We start from the raw sequence: 22,165 nt of genomic DNA on the forward strand, positions 1-22,165 counted from the left end.
CCTGCCACCTATGGTTGAGAGACGAAATCTAGGGACAGAGAGAAGTCCGAGCCCAGAGGACCCGAGAGAGCAGGTCGGGTTGGCAACTCTTTTCAGGGGAAAGTAGTCAGCGGTTCCAAACCCCCCCCCCCCCCCCCCCCCCCCAAAAAAAAAAAAACGACATTAGATGATGCAATATACTCATCTGCATATTTGTTTTATCGGAATGATCAATTGAATATTAAAAACACGTTAAATGAAGGAATATTTTCTGAACAAATGCAGAATAGAATAGAATTTGATCAGATTATAAATAGTAGATTACAACTAATTTCTGGTCATGGGACCACAGCCTATTTACGTACCTATTTACAAAATACTACAGGGTGTCCCAAAAGTCTCCAAACATGGAGGAAATTAACACTTTTTTTTTTTTTTTGCAAAATGTCTTGCAAAATTTTTAATACTTTAATCCACTGACGAAGGCACAACTGACATGGTGAAGGCTATCACGTGCTTCCTCTGAGACGTGTGAACCCAGCAATGGTGATCAGTGATTGGTTGTTGGGAATGGAGTTGTTCGGTGTTAAAGTAAAGTTTTAACCAAAAGTAAAGTTAATTATTAACTATAATAATTCATAATAGAAGCATCTCAAGTATCTCAAACATTGCAAAATGGTTTTTTTATTAATTGTATTATATCCCAAAATTATATTTATATCCCAAAATTATAATATAATATACAATGTTTGTTGTATATGAGGAACAATGTGCAGTATGTTAAAGAAACAAATAACTGCAAAATGGAACCATACTGTAATTCTGTAGCAATGATGGTCATCTTAGTGAAAAGTGGGAAAAGATCAAATTCATTTCATTTTATCACTACTAATGCACTACTAACCCAACCAATCAATCTTAATGACGACAGAAAATCTTTAAATCCCTGTGCTTTTTTCTGTACACTCCATTGTAAGTTTGCTAGCTTAGCTACTGTTATCAACATAGTTTGGAACAATGATATTGGCCCATTTGTAAATGACAGGAATGAACAGCAGAGCAGAACCGAGCACAGATACTGACAGGAAGACCCACAGGAAGACACGGTCTAGAACTCGAGCGACAAACTTCCAGTCCTGAACAACCTGCGGAGAGATGCAACAACGTAAGTTAGCTTTTACTGAGTGGATTAATTCGCGTGCACGAATGACATACAACCGTTTCAGGATCAGGAACACACGGGCATGTACTGTATGTGGAATTCCACGCGTAAATCTGTCATATGGTGTAACTCTCCTGCTAGCACAACAGTCAGTCATCTCATGGTTTAACATATAGAGAATATATATAGACGTTAACCAGAATTGAATAATATCTTTTATGTGCGATATGAAGAGAAAACACCACAGCGCATAGCCAAACATTGGCCAATGAGTCGATTAGGTCTTATTGAGGACACAAACAGAATGTGCTGCATTAGAAACTTCCTTATAAATGGATAATGACCAAGTCTGAGTCGCCCCCTATATAGGAATCTACTCGATTGTGTCTGTAGTCATGCACTTAACTAGCTAATTAGCTTCAAGATATGAGCAATCTATATATATATATACAGTATATCTAACAAATGGAAGATGATGGAACACATGGAACACAGTGGAAAGTAATACATTAATGTAAGCAACAAGGGCCATCACTCACATCGAAAGATTACTTACTCCCCAGAAGGACAAACCCACTGAGAGCCATTCTTCTTACCTCTCTGACTTCATTCTCCTTTACCACATGGAGCGTGATGTATCGAATAGAGTCCAGTGCTGCTTGAAGTTTGTGTGCTGCAGAGTTTAGCAGAAGGCTGCTGTCTTGTTTTAAGCCCTCCCCACAGTTTAGCGCTGCTGTTCCGTCAGCTCGGTGACTCCCTCCTGTTGTTGCATAGCGGTCTACATGGCTGCGCATGCAAAGCAGCTTCGGAAGACTGTGCAGGAAGACACGGCGGACCCAAGGTGCCATGTCGTGATGCGTGGACGAGGAGCGGTGGTGAATGTTGATGGCAAAGACCGTGATGATGATGGAGAGTGTGACAAAGATCATGGTGAAGACCAGATACTCGCCAATAAGTGGGATGACCTAAGCAGAGGAAATTCAGAGTGTTATGTACTACATGCGAAAAAATCAACATGGCATCACACTTTGTAACATCATTGTACCAATATGTACCGCTATGAAGAGATACACGGTTGAAAGTTAGGGTTAGGGAAGGGGTTATCATTTTATATTCCAGGTGCTTTAAATTTGAATTGACCATCCCACAAAGAATGCTGTTTTTTTATTTTATTTTTTTATTTAAATAAGCCATTTCAGTACAAGTGAAAGAATACTAAACATAATTTTTCCAACAAAACTATAGTTATGCAATGGTTTGTTTACCCATAGGACAAAATGGCAAAGACAAGCAAGTAATAAAACACAACAGTGCATGCTATTGTAGGAAAATATTCAACACCCTCTAACTGATTATTCTCCAATAACCAGTTTAACGTGATTTATTGCTCTTATATCATATCAATTTACCAAAATCTTTACCAAAAGCCACAAAATCCTCCAGCTTAGAGACTTTCCCATGTCTGAATCCTAAAATTACAACTTACGACTGTAAGAAAGTGTTGACACTGGAGACAATTTCCAAAAAAAAAAGATAAATAAACATCTCCTCACAGGGAATCTCACCTCATACAGTCTGTACAGGATTTCGTGGAGGTTTTTTTTTGTGATTGCTGCAGCCAAAAATGTGTGATTTTTACTGTGGCTTTTTTAAAAAAATTTTTAAATTGCAATGCAATTTGCGGAGGTTTTTTTGTGCTTTTTTGTGCTTACTTGAATTTACACGAAATTGTTTTGGTAGGGTCTTTCGCAGTGATGTTTGTTGGTAAATGAGTCATTTTAGCTGTTCGACGCACGTGAATCAAAGAGGGCTTCGGCTGAGAGCACGTTGTTATGACGTCACATGGAGCATCTTGGCCCAAATCTGCAGAAAATCTGCTGTATTTTATTTGAAAATATCAAGCTCCTTAGTAGATTGTGGGGTTTGCTTGATTTTGTGTTAATTTATGCAATCGCAAAATCCTGTAGGGACTGGTTATATTACTTATATCAACAGTTACCTAAAACATAGCCCTAGAACATCAAGCATACCTTTGAGGAAGACGGGATGATCTCCTCTATCACCAGGAGAAACACAGTGAGTGAGACGAGAACGGAAGTACAAAGAGAGATTTTCTCTCCACAGTTAGAGGGCAGGTAGAAGACCAGCACAGTCAAGAAGGACAGACCAATGCAGGGAATGATGAGGAACAGCGTGTAAAAGAGAGGGAGACGCCGGATGATAAAGGAGTAAGTGATGAAAGGATAGAAGCCTGTCGTGTCCGTTCTCAAACCACGGCTCCCTGTAGCTGTCACAATCTCCCATTCACCGTTGTCAAAGTAGTCTCGCTTGTCCACATGGACGTCCTCCAGGAGTATGTCCACCTGAGCATTAAAGAATAATTTCTCATTAAGAAATCTTCGGTATACAAGTTCAGCTAAGTATTTGTATATTTGTAAGTGTGATTGGGGTGCCATTTGTGTCAAACTGATATTTGCATGCATAGTTATGTGTACAAATATGAATGTAAAGTAACGGTAAAAGACATCTCAGAAGAAGTATAGTGTCCTACACAGTATCCTATGTGCTTGTTTCAGATAAATAATCTAAAACATTAATAAAACCTCTACAGCACAATTTCAACAGAATTTTTGCTTGTCCAAATCCACCATAACTACACTAAATACTTAATATTTTTTGCATTAATCAGTCCATACAGGATTTCGTGGCTATTTTTGTGATTGTTGCGCCACAAATGCTTGATTATTCTGCAGCTTTTTTCTTCTTCTAAATTTGCAGTGCAATTTGCGGAGCTTTTTGTGCTTTTTTTTTGGCGGAAAACTACGAAATTGCATGAAATTGTTTGGCATGGTTTTTCCAGTGGTGTATGTTGGTAAATGAAACCTCTTAGCTGTACTCATGTTCGACGCACGTGAATTGAAGGGGGTGTTGGCTGAATGCGCATCATGATGACGTCACATGGCGCATTGGGATGACTTCACATGATGTGTCTTGGCCCAAATCTGCGGTTACTTAAATATCCTGCGAATATTAAATATTCTGCGTTAATCGCAAAATCTCTAAATCCTGGAGGCACTGATTAATGTGTGAATCCATTTCACATCTCACGCTTGAGGCATCCTTTTCCATGTCTTATTGATTCAAAGTTATGAAAAATGTACTCCATGTTTCATAACATTCACTCACAACTTTTGGAATATTCCACAGGTCACATGTTCAACAGGGAGTTGCAACATCAGAATTTCCTAAAGTTCATGGAAAGAAGAACTGTTTTCATTTCTTTTCTTTATTGTCATTGATATTGTGATATTGAGTGATGGAGTCATTACCAAAACTGCAAATCATTAGAATTGTGTCCTTGAGACACATTTAGCCTATTTGCTAATTCTCACCTTGAATACTGTCAGCTCTCTTACTCATACGTCTCAATCGCTTTCTTAAGAGCACTTTAAAGAATTAGTTGCCTGACATAGGTTAATCCATTTTTTATGGTTAAATGCATGTTTCAAAAAAAGAACTAAATGGCACCCCAATCGTAGCATCATGTATAATAAGCCAATTTAGTCAACTTTGCTGTCTTTCAGATTGTGTCTTACCATAACTACATATGTATAGGTGAAAATACCTGTGAGCCATCATAGGTCCATGAGCCAAACTTCATGGAGCAGTTCTGAAGGTCAAAGGGGAAGAAGGTAACATCAATAGTGCAGGCTGATTTGTAGTTAGCGGGTGGCGTCCATGAGATGGTACCATCATGCTTCACTACGGCTTTGGTAGCTGTGGCCTCAAATTTCCCATCTGCACTATTAAAGCATATCCATTTATATCATTATTTATTCCGCCAGTTATATTCCTTCACTTACTTTCAGTCAGACTTGCAAATTAGTGAATCTACATTGTAGACAATAAAAAGTGTACAGATAATAATATGCTAACAATAAGTATTCATGTGGCATTAACCTTGATATATGCTACTTAATTAGTCCTAGATACAATAATCAAATGTTTGCACTGTCACTGCAGTGCTACTGTATATGGTATCTAATGGAATACACATTAAAAATGTAGTATAGAGGTTATAAGGTTACCACATCATACATTTTTAAATACCTTTTTAAACCTAGAACTTTTCAACCCCTTATGCTCTTTTAACTGTCCTGAGGCTTATTATCCAGATACACCCTGGAAAATGAAATACTGTCTGAAGTTCTTAACTTTAAAGCACGAGGAGTGGTAATGTGAAACCACCCACGATTCATTAACGTTTAAGGTTAAAGAGTTTTAAATGTGTAGAGTTATGAAAACACACAGATTCTAAGCTCTGTTCGGTACAGTACTTGTAGTAGCCGTTCAGAGGGTTTGCCAATAATATTGTTCATGTCACGTCAGAATTATGGTAATTACAAGCTAGAAGCGTTCACGTCTTTATCTAACTCGTAGTTATAAGTTGGTTACTCTGGAAGCTGTAATCTGATATTGCTCGACTGCACATAATAAACAAATATGCCAGACAAAATGGCAGCAACCTCAACAGGACATTGACGTGTCGATAAAACATTCCCTGTCGGCTTTATTTCTTTCTTTCTTTCTTTTAATAAGTATTGATGGAATAATAAATGTGTGGCAGCCTGGAACAAAATGCTGAAATTGTCTCTAATGAAAACCGCAGGCTTTCCTGAACTGTTCTCTGTTGTCCGTATGTACATTTTCCTTTTTTATTAGCATTTAAACATTATAACTTTGTCTGATAATTGACAGCTGGTATTTATACCTTTGTCAAACTGAATGGATTAGACTTATGTCAATTTTTGCTACTGCACATAACCAACAACTTGATCAAAGCATAACATTCACTGTGTACAAAAAGCACACTATTCATAGTCAGGGAGTTAAGTGAAAAAGTTTACATGTCAATATTTACATGTGGAAAGTTCCTCATATTCAGGGACAGGTTACGCACCTGCAGGCCTGGTTGCGTCTAGTCCAGCTGAACCCCATTATGAATGCAGTTTCATAGATCTGGGGAATTAGTAACTACGGGGGCAAATACATTTCCACACAGGCCTAGTTGGTATTGGATAACTTCAATACATAACAATATCAGTTAAAAACTGTATTTTGTTTTTATTTCTGAATCAATTTAGTACGAGATTGTGAGAGAAATTGTCTTTTATTCCAGGCTGGACGTTGTGTTCTATGCCTGCGTAAGGATACGCACCCAAGAAGGTCATGTCATGTCATATAGATTAGTACAGAATGGTTATCTGCTTACAGAGACACAAACATGTTTTTCTGTTAAGGGTTCGTCTGCACATTTGCTAAGACCCTGAAATAAAGCCTGTTTGAACAGCCCCAAACTGCTCCTTATCGATACATGCGCTAACTATATATAGTACATGTAAAGCACAAGCGCCTCAGAGCGCTCTCGTTTGCTATCCTGTATTCAACTTCATCTGAGAGGACGAGTCTGCGAGGGTTTGTCTAATTTCCACGACAAGATGTGCACAAAAAGACACGAAATCAGGATGGGGCAAATACTTTTTCACAGCACTGTAGGTGAAAAAAACGATTTTTGGTCATTTTTGTTTGACAGAAGTTGACCCACAGTGACATCTGATGGGTTTTCCCAGACCGCCACATCAATAGTATTATGTACTTTAGCTTTCTCGCTATAAACCAAAGTGAATTTCCAAAGAAATGAGACATTGCCAAGTCCAAGGAGATAAACAACTCTAAATAGAAATAGAATTTCCATGCAGTTTTCTTGTAATTACACACATTTTGACATGCAATAAATTCATTATGAATGTATTGTACATACTTATCATAGAGCACAATGTCTGGAATCCATATATAGTCTGATGGCACTCTGATATACGTGATTCCCGTGTAGTGCTTAGGGTTCCATCGCAGCTTTGTGTCGACCCATTCCTGAATACAAGACGTTATATTCAATCAATCGAGACTCACAAGGAGGGCAATTTCAGTTAGCAGTGCTCAGGGTGATTTTATTTTTCTATCGATTTCTCGATGCAGTCTTCTGAGGGTCATAACTTCTGAATAATGCCTAGATTAATACGGACATGTTTTTCACTAGAGCATTACAGGAGCGGATAGAAACAGTTCCACCCCTATTTTCATTCTGCTTCGCTCAATGCTTAAGCCATCTATGAACCAAAAGAACCTTTCGTTCTGTCGCCCTAATCCTGTAAGAAATTGCTCTAGGCAACATACGACCTCCTGACCCCTCTGAGAACAAGGGCGCTCCAGCAGAAATGGGCAGATACAATCTCCATAAAGCTGTCAAGGCAGGAAAAAGCACACGTGGGCCGGAGGTGCAAGAGGTGGAGGAGGAGAAGGACGGAAAGAGAAAGATGAAAATTGAGTCTTGCTGGTAAATTTCCATCAAGATTTATTGTATTATCATAGTTAAGCCAGTTTTCGTGAGGGGGGGGTGTAAAAGTATTATATAATATTTAGACCTTCAGTGTGATGGAGCTTTAATGTAATGCATTACCTGCTTCATCCATACATTGGTCGTCATCAGCTGATTCTTTTCATCCTTTGAACAAGATGGTTAAAATATTTAAATACACTTTTCAACAAATTCAATTATCTGGCAACATTTTTAATTCTAGAAATCAATATGTCAAAAAAATTCAAATCTTGAACCACAATCCTGACCATGTACAAAGTAAATCAGTATTCACCACGTCGACTAGCTGAGAGATGGCCAGTCCAAATTTGACCCGTATTGTCCCATTCAGAGTTTCCACTGGTCTCACCCATTTCTGGTATTTTCTGAAGAGCTCTTTCAATAGCTTGTCCTCAGTTTTGGCATACGAAGATATATTGGGGGGAGCTGAGGCAAAATAAAAGCATCATGTACAGAATGTTTGCAAATGTTTCCCAACATATCATGACCAAAACAATTCTGATGCTTTACTTCTGCTTGGAGATTCCAAGTCTCACCCTTGCTTCAGTGGAAAGATACAATAAATTTGGACTTAAGAACTGCTTCTGTACTCATGAAGATGTTCCTGTAGAGTCTTTGGTCATTTACACACTTGTGGTTTTTCCAGACTCGGGCATTTTAAGCCCAGACTTCACTCTATCTGCTCTCATTGCTGCATGCTGAGTAAGATGATTGGTTCAACTTGTCACATTACTTGTTTTACTACTGTTTCTACTTCCGTGATGCTGGGGAAAGGGTCATTATAGTTGTTGGTGTATATAACATGAGACGTTCGTAGGACTGGAGCACTGGAATTAGCTCCTTTTTGTGGTATTAGAGCTTGCAATGAGAAGATCGTGGAAAATATACATATCGTGCCAGCCTATATGATGAATAAAAATCTTCTTAATACAAGAATGTTTGCAGACAATCTTGCATGATGACATGCCATACATCCAAAAAGCTCTGTTCTTCACCATATGAGTGTTGTTATCACAGGAAAATCATTTTTAAAAAAAAACAACAAAAAAAACAACAACAGAAGGTATGAACTGAGTGCCTAAGATTTTACAAACCTGCATGTGCAAAAAAGAGACACATGGAATTGAAGAATCAACCCAAATTTGGGAAGAACGTTCTTCTACGTGAAAGCAAATACACTCATGCTGAACATCCTTTTCAACACACTTTGCCCCTCTATTCCTGTATACTATAATGATTTATAATCCCATTATCCAATGTTACCCAGATGAGAATGTGTTCCCTTTCGAGTCTGGATCCTCTCATTGTTTCTTCTTCATCATATTATCATGTCGAGGGTATTTGGATTATATAGACTCGAATTATGGGGTTGTTTGAATGATAAAGCTAGAAAAATTTGTGTGTTTGGGTGCAGGAACTGATGCTTGATCAATATCGCTCCTATTCTTCTACTCCTCCTCTTCTTGCTCCATTATGCAAGCTTTTACACAAGCTTTTAGTGTCTCAGCAATTACCTACCAGGAACCTTTCTTTAAATCTTAAAATAAAACTTCTCAAATGCAAGCGAATGGAAAATGTTTAGATGGCACAATAGCCTTCAAAAGGACAGAACAGTAATGACATGACTTGGCAAAACTGCAGCCTCATAAGTATATTTCTGCTTACAGGGAAACGTGGGAAATATATCCGAGATTCTACGAACTAATTTGGGCAATTTTCCTCTGTAAAGCCAGAGCCACCATTAGTGGCGTCCTCAGTAATCTAATTTTGCGCTTACACAATGAATTATAGCAGGAAGCCCAACAAGATTTAGTCAGACGAAGTGCATTACTGAAGGAGCAGATTCTGTTATGAGGCATAATTTATGATAGATGGAAGTCTAGATATGGTTTAATGAGTTGCTGTCATATGTTGTTGTTTGTATGATTTATTTTTTTAATTTTCTGGTGCTTACTATTTTTATTTTACTACTTACTATTTTACCTGTCGTCGTCCCCCGACCCCCCCCCCCCCCCCACACACACACACACTATTTCAAAAGAAAAATCTAAACAAATCTAAACTTTAACAGATGTGACAATACCATCACTGTAATATATCTGCTGCAACATACACTTTGTATTTATCACAACAGTTTGTACTGTTGCCATTCAGATATCATGCTAGCTAACATGTGAGAGACTAGGAATAAAGCTGTTGTTAATTAGCCTTAGCTAATGTTTTCCTTGGTTCCACATACAGCCTAACGTGGCATTACAAAGGCATAGTATTGGATATTTTCCCCCTAAAAAGTGGTTCTTTCTATTTCAAGCAATGATCCTCTGACCTGATACTATTACTATTACTATTACACTATTAACCATGGCAAATTATTCAGGCTACTTAGCAAAACTGAATGCTTTTATATTATAAAATGATTTCTGTCTGCATAAATTTATTAGCATAGTATTCATTTCTTGTGCATACAATAGGCAAGGCTATTTTATTTATTATTTAACTTAATGAAAGGAATGTAGGTGGAGTGGTGACATTTACCTACAACAGGAGGACTGACATTTCAAATCTGCTGTAACAGTGGGATGTTCGATCCCATTTTTGATTGCAATTGAGCAAATGTTACGGCCCACTGAGACCGGGGAATTATCCAGACAAGCAAAGGTATAAAAGTCATTGTCCCATTTTTTTTTTTTTACAGCTGGTTTTGCTGAACGTTCACTATTTATGCCACGTAAACATGCTACTTCATCTAATTAATGACTAAATACAGCTGACTGAATTATAAGATCTGTAACAAATAAGAAAAAAAAATTCCCAACTGATTTGTGAATCAACTTTTGTGTTGTGGTAACAGTAACTCCGCTTCATGCCTGGCTGGATCACACCATCTCATCATTGATTATCTTTACGTTGTGCTATTATGGGAACGTAATCAGTGACAGTGAGACAAAGCGGTGTTATGTGGGCCGTCACGTACACAAGTAGAGTAACTGTTACATCCCTGACGCTGATTATTTTTCCATGACAACACGTCCCAAACTGCCTTATCATGCTTTCTTTTTTTTTCTTCTTTTTAAAAAAAATCCATTTAGAGTTATATTAAAGTTAATAGCACAAAAAAGTAAGCTTGTCATGTTACCAAGAAACCAGAAAGCTCTGTCCTGAAAACTTTCCCATAATGGAAAACATACTGACTCTTACAAAGCGCTGGCACTGGAGACTCCTTCCATAAATGTTCAATAAACATCTCCTTATTTAAAACTTCACCAGTTCAAGAATGATACTTTCCCCCCCCCCATTTGTTACAGCATGTATTTTAAATCTGTTTATTCTAATATCTGTCTTATATTACGTGGACCATCCACAACACCTGCGATTTGTCTTTCAGTCAGAATTGCAGTCTGAGCCTCTGCTATACAAAATGAATTAACACCATTTAATCAATCTGAATGGAGCATTCAATAGCACTGCGTTTGAAGTCCTAAAATTAGTACAAAAGTAATTAAATACTGAATTGTTTTTATTTTTTATTGGAATCACAGACACAAGCAAATAGCTTATATAAGCACTTTTGTCCTAGAAACTCACACTCTCAGCAATTTGATTATTTCTACTCCTAAAATATTAATATACAGTAAAAACGCTTAAGTGAACACAAACTGTAGGTGGATATAAATGGGGTTTTTTTTGAGGAAATGAGAAAAGCTGATCCGATTATGTATTGCAGCAGCAGCGTGCTTAACCATACGTTTCAATAATGTGCTTATACCAACTTCAACCTCTTTCAGTTCAGTTTAATTGTATTTGTCTAGCGGCTATTGTTTTAACAATAGGCATTGTTACAAAGCAGCTTTACAGAAACTCGGATGGAGATTTAGATCCCTAATGAAAAAGCCAGAGGTGATAGTGGGAGGAAGAAAAAAAAAAAAACACCCTGAGAAACTTTATGAGGAAGGAACCTTGAGAGGAATCAGACTAAAATGATCTTCTGGTTGACGTTGGATGGGTGGATCATAAATCATTCCAGTATACAGGTGCAGAGGAGTAATGTCAAACAGTACTGTGTGTGTGTCTAAAAGGATGATTAGTATGAGCAGATTTTAAATACGAGGCCTGGGATGAGCACAAGACAGTAATCTTTATGATTACAGCAGCATAGGTAGACATCTACAGTATCCATAAGAGGGATTTTAAAATTTTTTTTTAAAAACGCATGGTTTTCTGGGTTATACTTTGTACAATAACACCACTCTTTACCAGGTTCTCCTGCATTATGCTCATGATCGTGAAAATATTGCGATTACGCCTATACTCACACCGATCCTAATTTATTTAAGTGTTAATGTTTCCATTTTCCCATTTTCATGGTTAGGAAAATGTGAAAATGACACTACGGCATTGAAAAGATATTAAAAGTATTTTCCTCGTCAGTGTGAAAATTGAAATTTTTAGACAGAAGGTAATGTATCTAGGCGAGGTTACATGAACTCACCCAGGGTGGAGCAGATGCAGCAGCAGCAGCAGCAGCAGCAGCAGGCGAGCGTAAGCAGGCAGGAGAATGAGATTCGAGCTCGTAGCATGTTGCCACTTGTAGAGCTTCAGCGTGGTGACGACACTATTAATCTGAGTAAGCGGAACATACTGCATACAAACAAATAAGATCAAATGAAAAAAAGATATCCATTTATTAAACCAATTCTAAAGCATCTTGAAACACAACTATACCTATTCATATTGCATTTTACTATGTAAAGTGAATACATGACTGCACGGACTGTAGAAATCCTTTCACTTCCAAAGAAGTGCACAAAGATCCCCCATACATCAAGCACACACATGGAGACATGCTCTGTTTCCTCACCTTCTAATCCTGTCACACACTCTCACCTGGCGTTTTCCATTCATACACATCACATATATGCTGTGATATTCTCCTCCTCCTCCTCTCTTCCTCCCTCTCTTCCTGCTCTGCAAAAGATGCTCTTCTGTCTTTTTTTTCCTTTTTTTTCCTGAGGGCCTTTCCCCCCCCCAAGCAGGAAAGACAGCCAATCAGAATGAAGGACTTTTTTTTTTTTTAATTTTTTTTTTTTTTTTTTATGGAAAAGCCTGCCACCTTTCGGTCAAACACTCATCTCAGTCTGATGTTTTTCTCTTATTTTATGATGCCCAGTGTTTGGGATATAAGTGAACAGAAATAGAGAGAAAAATGATTCATTTTTGGATTTTCTTTCTCTTAAAAGGATGCACTGACACACTGTGTAATACCTGTGCATTTTTTTTTTGTTTGTTTGTTTTACATTTAAACATTCTGAAAGGAAATCGGCGGTAATATATTGATTAAAAAAAAAATGCGAATATTATTATATAATTGTCATACTGGGAAGAATCATAATCGTAAGCTATTGAGTAAAAAAAAAAAAACACACACATTTAAAACACATAAAATTTCATATCCCACATAAAATGTTACCCGGAACGGAGTGCCGAGAGATTCTCAGTCCTAGTGTGCATGTATTTGTGTGTATGTTGGTGTTTTCTGTTAGGAGATGTTTGTTTAACGTATTTTGTAAGGAGTCTCCAGTGTCAGACCTTCGTAGGAGTCTGAGATAACTTCAACTTCATTGTCTCTCTTGGGGAAGTGCCATTACCATAACTACATCAATACAACATTGTAGTAATATTAAAAACAAATACAGTACAAATACAAAGGCATAACAATATATATATATATATATATACACACACACACACAAATATAAATAAAATCGCAAGTTACATAAGATAAGATCACCGCCTTTATACAAATAAATTATCTATCATCAGAACAACTAGAATTCAATAACCCAATGGCCACAGCCACCTAGGGGTCTTTAATTCGTTTAGTCCTACCTCTTGGTACTCTAAAGGGATAGCCTTTAGGGATGGGCAACATCTGTAACTCGGTGCATAAGGGATGATCCAAAATATAAAGAATTGCTTGGGCCAGCCTCAGATGTATGACCGGTCTGTTCCTCACCAATAATTTTCTATTACCTATTAAAGGTAAAGCTATAGTTCTTTCTTAATCTACCTGTACACACTGGGAAGCAGAAGTTGAATTTGTCTGTGGATTTTTAATTCTATTAAAAGTATTACAATAGTTTTCTATTAAAACTATTATTTGAATAGTTAAGCATTCTCAGCTTGCTAATATACTTCTATCTCTTGCTGTCTTTCTAAGAGAAAAATACTGTGTGGTATGCTTTGGATTTACCTTTAACATTAACCTTAGGTCAGAAGTACACAGGACACTTCTAACATTAGGCAAGAAGTAAATAAACTCATTTGCTCAGTTTTCATAGTTTCTTTTCAACATCCTTCAATTGCTAAAGGACACGCTGCAAAATATTATACCCGAGCAAGTGAAAATATCTTGAATATGGGAAAATTGATCTAATATTTCTTGTTATGAGAGTATTATACATCAAATATAAGATTATTCAGCTTCTTGTTGTTTTTTTTAGATGCATTTACTCATTTCAAGCTTTAAAATATCTCATTCTATTGCCAGATAATGTTGGTTCTTTCTAGAAATATTGTAAATGCTTTAAATTAAAAATTAAGAACAATCTGCCGATAGAACGAGACTATTTCAAGTTTGAAATGAGAAAAAAAAAAAAAAAAGTTTAGTAATCTTATATTTGGGTTATTGTTCATTAGCAGTTTGCATGTTTCCTGTTTCCTTACACATTTTCCTTGTCCATATTACTCATGAAATTATATGAAAAAATATACATATACATTTAACTGTTTATTTTGATATTTGTACAAACATTCATAGATAATTTAGTATAAATACACAAAAATACGTCACCCAAGACGCTTATTCCTCTCATTCTGCAATCATAATATCACAGTGTTATGTTTTAATAAGTGTCATTATGTCATTATATAAATAGTCACAAATACATTAAATACATGATAATATCATGAAAATCACAGAATACATTACACGTAAGAAATCATGTGTTATTTATTAGTTTGATTTATTTATATATTTATATACTTATTTATATAACCATCTCATTTTGCTGGTTTGCCCTGTGATTATGTACAGCAATCAATCAATCTTGTTCCATCTTTTCTTTTGGTAAAAAGAACAGTACAAAACACTACAAACAGTAGTGAACAGTACAGTAAACAAATAATAGTAAAAAAAAAAAAAAAAGAAAGAAAGAAAAGAAAAGAAAAACAATCAATTTCACTATAAAGAGGCTTTCACTATAAAAGGCTGTTAGTTTAGTCAGTTTAGGCAGTTCGATGTTCTGTGTGGTTTTTGTTGTTGGTCTCATGTACCTCAGGGGTTCACTTTGCTGTAAATCACACTGGTTTTACCGCTGAAGCTAAAATTGAACAAGAAAAAAACAACAACTCAGGCATCTACAGTAAAGTTTGTCTTCTCTGTTTCTGGTCTGTTTAGGTCAAAATGTTAAAGGTGTTAAAGGTCAATCATATTAAAATACTTTACACGGAAATATGTTAATAATTAGTCTTCATTTTCTCAGCTCAGCATAAAAATTTTATTTATTAATAATATTTAGCTTAAAAAGCTAATAATATTTACCTATTACAAAAGGTGCAAATATTCTCTTATGCTCAAGAAGACACAATACGTTAAGACCCAGGTGGGTGTAAACTTTTGAACAGGATGATAGGTGTAAATTGTTATTATTTTGTTTGGGTGTGTGTATATATATATATACTGTTCAAAAGTTTACATCCCCCTGCCTCTTATTGTATCATGTTGCCTTCTTGAGCATCAGTGAACGTGTGCACCTTTTGTAATAGCTGTGTACGAGTCCCTCAGTTGTCCTCAGTGTGAAAAGATGGATCTCAACACCTCAACATCATATAGCCGCTGTTGGATAGAGGTCAAATGTGTAGAAGATGCTGGAAAAGTAAAGAATGTGCAGGTCCTGGAGGATTTTTCTGAAGAACAGTGGGCAGTTTAACCGCTCAAGACAAACAAGGGACTCATGAAGAACTCTTACAAAACATAAAAACAGTCGTCGGTCATCCAGGTAACGACACACAGGGTTAAGAATCAAGCGTGTGTAAACTTTGAACTGGTTCATTTGTGTAAATTCAGTTATTATTGTGTCTTGTGGAGTATATGTAAACATCTGTTATGTGAAATAGCGCATTCAGGGCAGGACTCAAAAAAAAAAAAAAATACAATTGTTATGATCCCTCTTAAAATATATATATATATATATATATATATATATATATATATATATATATATATATATATATATATATATATATATATTTTAGCAGATTCTGCAAAGCGTATGTAAACGTATGATCTCTACTGTAATGTTCAGGCTTTCACTCACCTTTGCATTACTTGCTCGTCCCCTGTTTTGTCTGGAGGAAAGAGTGACATAATTAGATATCACTGACAATATTTTCAAGTCACACGTAGACAAGGCACGCCTTGCATTACCTTTACGTCTCTGCACTGTAGCGTATGGTGCCCTTATACTGTCATAATAAACTCCCTCTCTATTTCTGTTAAAAAAAAAATCACAGCCATTTACGGTGATGATCTAAACAACAGAACAATATGTTTGGTGTAAATGTGTGTGTGTGTGTGGGGGGAGGATAAGATTAAGTTCAGGGTCAGTGGAAATAACTCACAGTGTTGCATTTTTGTCCACAGCTTGTTCACCTTGGAAGAGAGAAATGGAAGAGCGTAAGTCACACAGATTTGATAGCTTTCACTGAGTTCTGTATAAATTACAAGAGCTACTGTATTTGTAGATATCACTGCTCAAGTCTCTTCTTCTGTGATTAACATAAAATGCAAAATAATATGATGTGCTGGATCAAGTGCCATTTTATAAGCTGTTCGAATAATAATAATGATGGAAGCCATATTGTTCAATGAACCCAACGTTGCAGTGATTAATGTGATAATTAACTACAGCTAAGCCAATTCATGCAGCACCATGGTAGCAATATACTAGAGTGCTATTGGATTTTGACTGGAATGCGTTCCATTTTGTCATTCATACACTATATTGCCAAAAGTATGTGCACACTTGACCATTGGGTGGCTGTGGCTCAGGTGGTACAGCGGGTTATCTACCAATTGTAGGGTTGGCGGTTAGATTCCTTTCCCACATGATTCCTCATAAAAGGTTAAGGCTAGGTTTTTTGAGATATTTTATCATTTTTATCCAATCAAATTTTGTCCTAATTTATCTGGATAGATAGATAGATAGATAGATAGATAGATAGATAGATAGATAGATAGATAGATAGATGAATTTTATATAGAATAGATCATCATTATACTTGGTCTCCTCCGATATTCCAATAATGCACAATATATATAATCCAAGCGCAATACAAATAATATTGAGATGAAATGAAATGCTGTTACCTCCAAGCATTTGTACACTGGTGTATGGAACATTTTCGCTGTCCTCCAGAACTTCCTCTGGACTTCCACAAGACCTTATACCAAAACTTCTAATGAAACACAATACAATAACACAGTATTGACATAAGCATTGCTTATAATGTATGATTTAAATTTGTAAGAAAGTTCACCCAATGATGGTCAGGGGAAAAAACAACTCACAGCTCTCCGTTTTCATCCGTGTAGAGCGTTCCTTATAAAAGGTATGAAAGGTATACAAGTGGGATCAATTTGATATGAGAATAAAATATTGATAGGGTTGGATAAAGCAGGGGAAAATACCTGCCGTGATCTCATAGTAGAAAGGCTCAATGTTTGGAGGGTTTCTGAGAGGAAGAGGAATGTGGAAGTGTTTTACTCAGTATGCATTGATTCATGTGAGCGTGTTTTGATAAACATTGCTTGAACTCTGTATAGTTTTGAATACAAAATATTTGAAATAGTGATACCTTAAAGCAGGATCTTGGCACGCCCCTAAAAAAAACATAGTAATAGTGAAAGTTAATGATGGAAAAGATGAAGAAAGGCTTGAGTGGGAGCCAAATTAAATTTGTACTAGATGTAATTAGATGTAAATGTGAAATAAAATTTCAAGGAGTTTCACTTGTACTTTTCATTTTAAAGGGACTGCTCACAATGTCTCTAACTTGAAAGAACCTTTCGAGTAGATATACATTTTATTTGAAGAGAATTGCTCGCCAGAAATCCTGTGCAAAGCTGCATTGCTATTACTTATCTTAGTTTCATTGTATAAATATAAACTTTTATTAAAAAAATATAAGTAAATGCACAGTAAATGCTTCATATTAACAATAGCTAAGACCTGCCGTAGCACTGTTCATGTATGACGAACACGTTATCACACGCTTATGCATGTTCTTATTATACAGATTTCGCTTTTATGATAAAAATGTGCACACCTGCATTCTTTTAAATCGTCTGAATTCTTTTAAATTCGTACATCTCTAATTTCACAGAACTCCACGAGTATAAACAAAATGTAACGGAATATAAAGGAGGAAACGAGACTGAAAGTGTCTGCTTCGTGACCTTACACCTTGGTTGAAGTTACAGGAACCAGCAATACTGAGCGTAAATAATCTGGCCTTGAAAACACATTCGTTAACTGAGGTCTAGACCACACATTTTACATTTAAAATTTAACCCTGCTCAGAAAATGTGTTCATTACAATAGATGTTTGTTTCACTTCATTTCATTTCATTTCATTCATTTATTTACATTTAACAGCCAGTCAAACGGCAGCATACGGTAGCTGTTCTTGTCGCATCTGAATTGAAATTAAATACCTTGAAATTAAGCACAGCCAAATACAGTCAAAGAGGAAATCACTTTATAAATCACTATACGTGTTTTGTTATCATTTTAAACATTAGATTGTAAAATAAAAAGTCCGGTATAAATGGTATCAGCATTCTAGACACTCTAGATGTTTTGATTAATATATATATATATATATATATATATATATATATATATATATATATATATATATATATATATATATATATATATATATATATATTTATTTATTTTCTGAATGAAGTGCTTGAGTTAACTGGTACTGACTTTTAATTTAGAAAAGATGAAGATGAAGATGATAGGAGAGTGGCATGAGTGTGGACGTAATGTACAGTAAAAGATGTCATTTTGTGAAATCATAACATTTATGAATGGAATATTAAATATTACTGAATGGGGAAAGTTATGTTATGTTATATTAAAAATGAATATATATGCATGTAAAATAAAAGAAGTATATTCGGCACTTTCTTATATTTCCTAGCATAATCCTAGCATAATTTATATAAGGCTGCTTTTACGTTTTATATAAGTGTTTTTATTAAACTAGATTGAGCTCTTCTCTTACTACAGGAACAGATATATATATATATATATATATATATATATATATATATATATATATATATATATATATATATATACTGACTAACTAACTAGCCTAACTTGCTATTTAAATGAGATGTACTATTATTAAATAATATAATTAATAATTAAAATAATTAAATAAAGATTGGTTTAACTCTGGTGATGAGGAGGTTGTCTGCCTCTTCTATAGCTTTGGAGACAGAAAATCAAGAGAATTTGAGCTGCTTGTTTGACTTGACTGTATGCAGCCACAGTTAAAGTAGGATAACACATCGCATACCGGTGAACATCCCAAAAATAGACAAGCTGTTATTTTCACATTGCAACATTGCAATATTGTTGGAATATTGACAATGATCCAACATGTTGTAAATCTCCTTGTGTTCGCCCACAAAGAAAATTTTGTCCATGCCCATGAGGGTCAGCTAGCATTAATGTCTGCACAGTACTCATCATGATCTTGTATCAGATTTGGAGAATCACTGTTAATGGCGTTTAATGAAATGTACAGCAGTAATGAAGTGGTCCATCACAATGTACTTACTGAATGAAATAATATCGCGGTACCAGCAGAATCTCAACAGAACCAACAGAACCAACAGAACCACTATTGCAGCAACCGAAACACTAATTATTACACTCACAGCATCAACGTCGTCTTTTTCTGTGGAAAATTATGCACAAAACATTTACTAACTTCGAAACTTATCAACAGTTATTCAGTTATATCTCAACAATTATAGGGATTATTTTACCATGGATGTGAACAAAGATGGTGTTTTCTCCTGTATTGTTCACCTCACTGAGACTGTAGTTAGACACTGAATACACACAGCTGTAGTTGCCAGAGCTTTTTTCTGAAACGTTACTAAGGAGAAACGTTGTGGAAGTGGTCATATCGCTACAGTTCACCTGCTTCTTTCTGTTTCCGATCCCGTTGAAACAGAGATAAACGTAGACTTGAGAACAGCTTTGAATTTTTGTAAAGGTGCAGGTCAGTGTCAAAGTCTCTTCTTTTTTTATTGTCATTTCTGTTCTTTTAATCTTCGCCGGTAATATTTTGCCTAAATACAAAAGCATGTTGAATATTAAATGAAAAACACGCTAAATGATCTACGATAATGTAATGACAAACTCAGGAATGTGTCCTACCCAAAACCTGGAGTGAGACGGAGTTGTGTCCTGTTGCAGTGGTCTTACTGTCACCAAGTTTCTTTTCAGAGTAAAGGCATGTGTACAATCCAGAATCTTCTGCAGTGACATTGGTCATGTAAAATGTCGTATCATCTATTGATGAAGATTCAAAAGCCTCCATTTTGACTCTCTCACCATTTTTGAAAAGGTACATATGGATTGTGCTTCCTGTTATATTATCAGCTTTACACTTAAACATGACGCTCTCGTCTTCATTCACTTTGCTCACTCCACCACTGTAAATATGAGCTGGACTTAAAGAACCCAGATTTTCTAGTTACGGGGGGAAAAAAATTCATGGAAAATCATTTCCCTTGGAAATTTCACGTCATAAACTTGTAATGATTAATAAAAGCATCTTGCAACAAGCAACTTACAAACAAGCTAATAATAATTTTTAAAAAATGACGTTACCTCCCTGAAGAGATGTGGACAAGATGTTAAAAACTGAAAGTTATGAAGAGTAAAGAACAGCTTGTTGTGATTTAACCTTCAAATTGTAAATGGTAGTAAATTTGACTCGACGTTAAAAAGATTTTTGTCTCTTATCCTCACAAGCTGTTTTGGAAAGATGACAACAATGACTATTTATACTTACACGCTGCAATCAAAACGGGTTTCATGTTGAATTCCACGCAACTATTTTTATGATCGCTTCTCCAACCTGTTGCACACCAGAGCTTATGTTTCATTCCACACCGATGTTGTTCTGATCACTGCACCTTCTCATTTCAAAACCACTTCCACGCCTACAAATAACTCCACACACTGACGGTTCTCATTTCAGGTTCCTGTGAACTGCTGGAACGCTCTTGAATATTTCTTATTGTTTCTTTAGTTCTTGATGCATTCAGATGAGTTTGGCTGAACTAATAGTAAGTATGGATATCGATGTTTCAGCAAAGTTTCTTAATTCAAAATTTTGAGTCATTTGTAATGCTGTAATGCTAGATTCATAGCTTGTTTAACGGACTACAGTAATACACTTTCACTTCTCAGTTCCACTCTCTTTCAAATCCACGCACTACAGAGCAACTCAATAAAATATAAGCAATACTTTCCACTCAAAAGTCTGAGCATATCATTCTCAAACCTGCTAGTTTCACCAATTACAGTCGTCTACAACCCGAATGCTTCAGAAATAAAATGAATCATACTTTACTCATTTTGGATCACTGAAAATGATGCGAAAACCAGTTGATTGGCTCCAATTTTTTAAAGGTATGCATCTCTTCACTCGGGTCCTACATTTACTGTATGCCGTGTAACACTTGCGCAAGAAATTTTCACCAGTAGTTCAACAAACAACAAAAGGAGATCCATGTCTTTTGCACTGTTAATGTTTTTGGAGGTCATATCTAAGGTGAAAATGTATCGTATCATGTGATATATTGGCTATTAAAAAAAAAGTCTACACACCCTTGTGTTAAAATGACAGGTTTTTGTGATGTAAAACCAAGATAAATCATGTCAGTTCCTTGGTACTTGTATATTCTCCCATGCTTTTGGGGTTTCCTCTGGGTACTCCAGTTTCCTCCCCCAGTCCAAAGACATGCCACTTTTTTTTTTTTTTTAGCCTACTCAATTATGTTTCTGGCCAAGCTCGCTACGTGGTACTCCTTAATTTATTTTACTTTTCTTATTTTTCTGCTGTCTGGAATGACATAACCGTCAGACACTCAGAAAGCTCTGAATGACATAAAAATAACACCTCGGTGTTTCACAATGATTAGAGTTTACGCGTTAAAAAACGCAGAACAGAAACATATCCAGGAATTGTGCGTCTCTTATTCACAACACTTTCAAAATGACCCACATGAGCCATATGTCACATGGTCCTGTCATATGAATCACAGCATAATGTATCTAACTATTAGACATTGAATTATACTGATTATTTAATATACATTTTATACTTGATAGGGCTCTGTGCAGGTGACTCAAGACACTCGAGACATTTCCACTCCAACCGTGGCAAACTATGTCTTCATGGAGCTCGCTTTGTGCACAGGGGCATTG

The 22,165-nt window shown here is 36.0% G+C and overlaps 2 protein-coding genes across 4 annotated transcripts; both read right to left on the bottom strand.

Annotated features, from left to right (window-relative positions):
• Nucleotides 1–154: 154 nt before the first annotated feature.
• On the bottom strand, nucleotides 155–12,744 carry chrna5 (cholinergic receptor, nicotinic, alpha 5). Of its 3 annotated transcripts, none has more exons than XM_053677857.1 (9): nucleotides 12,462–12,744; nucleotides 12,067–12,215; nucleotides 7,852–8,003; nucleotides 7,659–7,703; nucleotides 6,963–7,072; nucleotides 4,767–4,944; nucleotides 3,172–3,504; nucleotides 1,738–2,106; nucleotides 155–1,124 (listed from the first exon to the last, which is right to left on the bottom strand). In XM_053677857.1, exons 2-9 carry the CDS (start codon nucleotides 12,152–12,154, stop codon nucleotides 966–968), a joined length of 1,434 nt encoding a protein of 477 aa, XP_053533832.1. In that variant the 5' UTR covers nucleotides 12,155–12,215; nucleotides 12,462–12,744; the 3' UTR covers nucleotides 155–965. The 3 variants fall into 3 exon arrangements, with proteins under 3 accessions (XP_053533832.1, XP_017320743.1, XP_053533833.1); XM_017465254.3 differs by having other exon boundaries at nucleotides 12,436–12,744; XM_053677858.1 differs by lacking the exons at nucleotides 7,852–8,003; nucleotides 12,462–12,744 and having other exon boundaries at nucleotides 12,067–12,171.
• A 1,613-nt stretch (nucleotides 12,745–14,357) lies between these two features.
• Nucleotides 14,358–21,162, bottom strand: LOC108263973 (uncharacterized). Its single transcript, XM_017465220.3, has 13 exons — nucleotides 20,745–21,162; nucleotides 20,561–20,593; nucleotides 20,105–20,419; nucleotides 19,708–20,016; nucleotides 19,497–19,616; nucleotides 17,493–17,517; nucleotides 17,326–17,369; nucleotides 17,206–17,236; nucleotides 17,005–17,093; nucleotides 16,257–16,287; nucleotides 16,063–16,127; nucleotides 15,953–15,983; nucleotides 14,358–14,956 (listed from the first exon to the last, which is right to left on the bottom strand). Exons 1-13 carry the CDS (start codon nucleotides 20,836–20,838, stop codon nucleotides 14,911–14,913), a joined length of 1,233 nt encoding a protein of 410 aa, XP_017320709.3. The 5' UTR covers nucleotides 20,839–21,162; the 3' UTR covers nucleotides 14,358–14,910.
• Between the last annotated feature and the right edge of the window lie 1,003 nt (nucleotides 21,163–22,165).

Source organism: Ictalurus punctatus, chromosome 4 (genome assembly GCF_001660625.3).
Source record: "Ictalurus punctatus breed USDA103 chromosome 4, Coco_2.0, whole genome shotgun sequence".
Taxonomy (NCBI): Eukaryota; Metazoa; Chordata; class Actinopteri; order Siluriformes; family Ictaluridae; genus Ictalurus; species Ictalurus punctatus.

What these genes read in the sequence shown, in the direction of transcription:
- chrna5 (XM_053677857.1), bottom strand. Translation starts at nt 12,154, where the DNA reads ATGCTACGAGCTCGAATCTCATTCTCCTGCCTGCTTACGCTCGCCTGC. An exon ending in TCTCTCAGCTAGTCGACGTG is followed by an intron (nt 7,704 to 7,851) that starts GTGAATACTGAT and finishes TCTTGTTCAAAG; the next exon opens with GATGAAAAGAATCAGCTGAT. An exon ending in GGACCTATGATGGCTCACAG is followed by an intron (nt 3,505 to 4,766) that starts GTATTTTCACCT and finishes TTTAATGCTCAG; the next exon opens with GTGGACATACTCCTGGAGGA.
- LOC108263973 (XM_017465220.3), bottom strand. Translation starts at nt 20,838, where the DNA reads ATGAAACATAAGCTCTGGTGTGCAACAGGTTGGAGAAGCGATCATAAA. An exon ending in CCGCGATATTATTTCATTCA is followed by an intron (nt 17,518 to 19,496) that starts GTAAGTACATTG and finishes TGTTTTTTTTAG; the next exon opens with GGGCGTGCCAAGATCCTGCT. An exon ending in GTGGACAAAAATGCAACACT is followed by an intron (nt 16,128 to 16,256) that starts GTGAGTTATTTC and finishes TTTTTTTAACAG; the next exon opens with AAATAGAGAGGGAGTTTATT.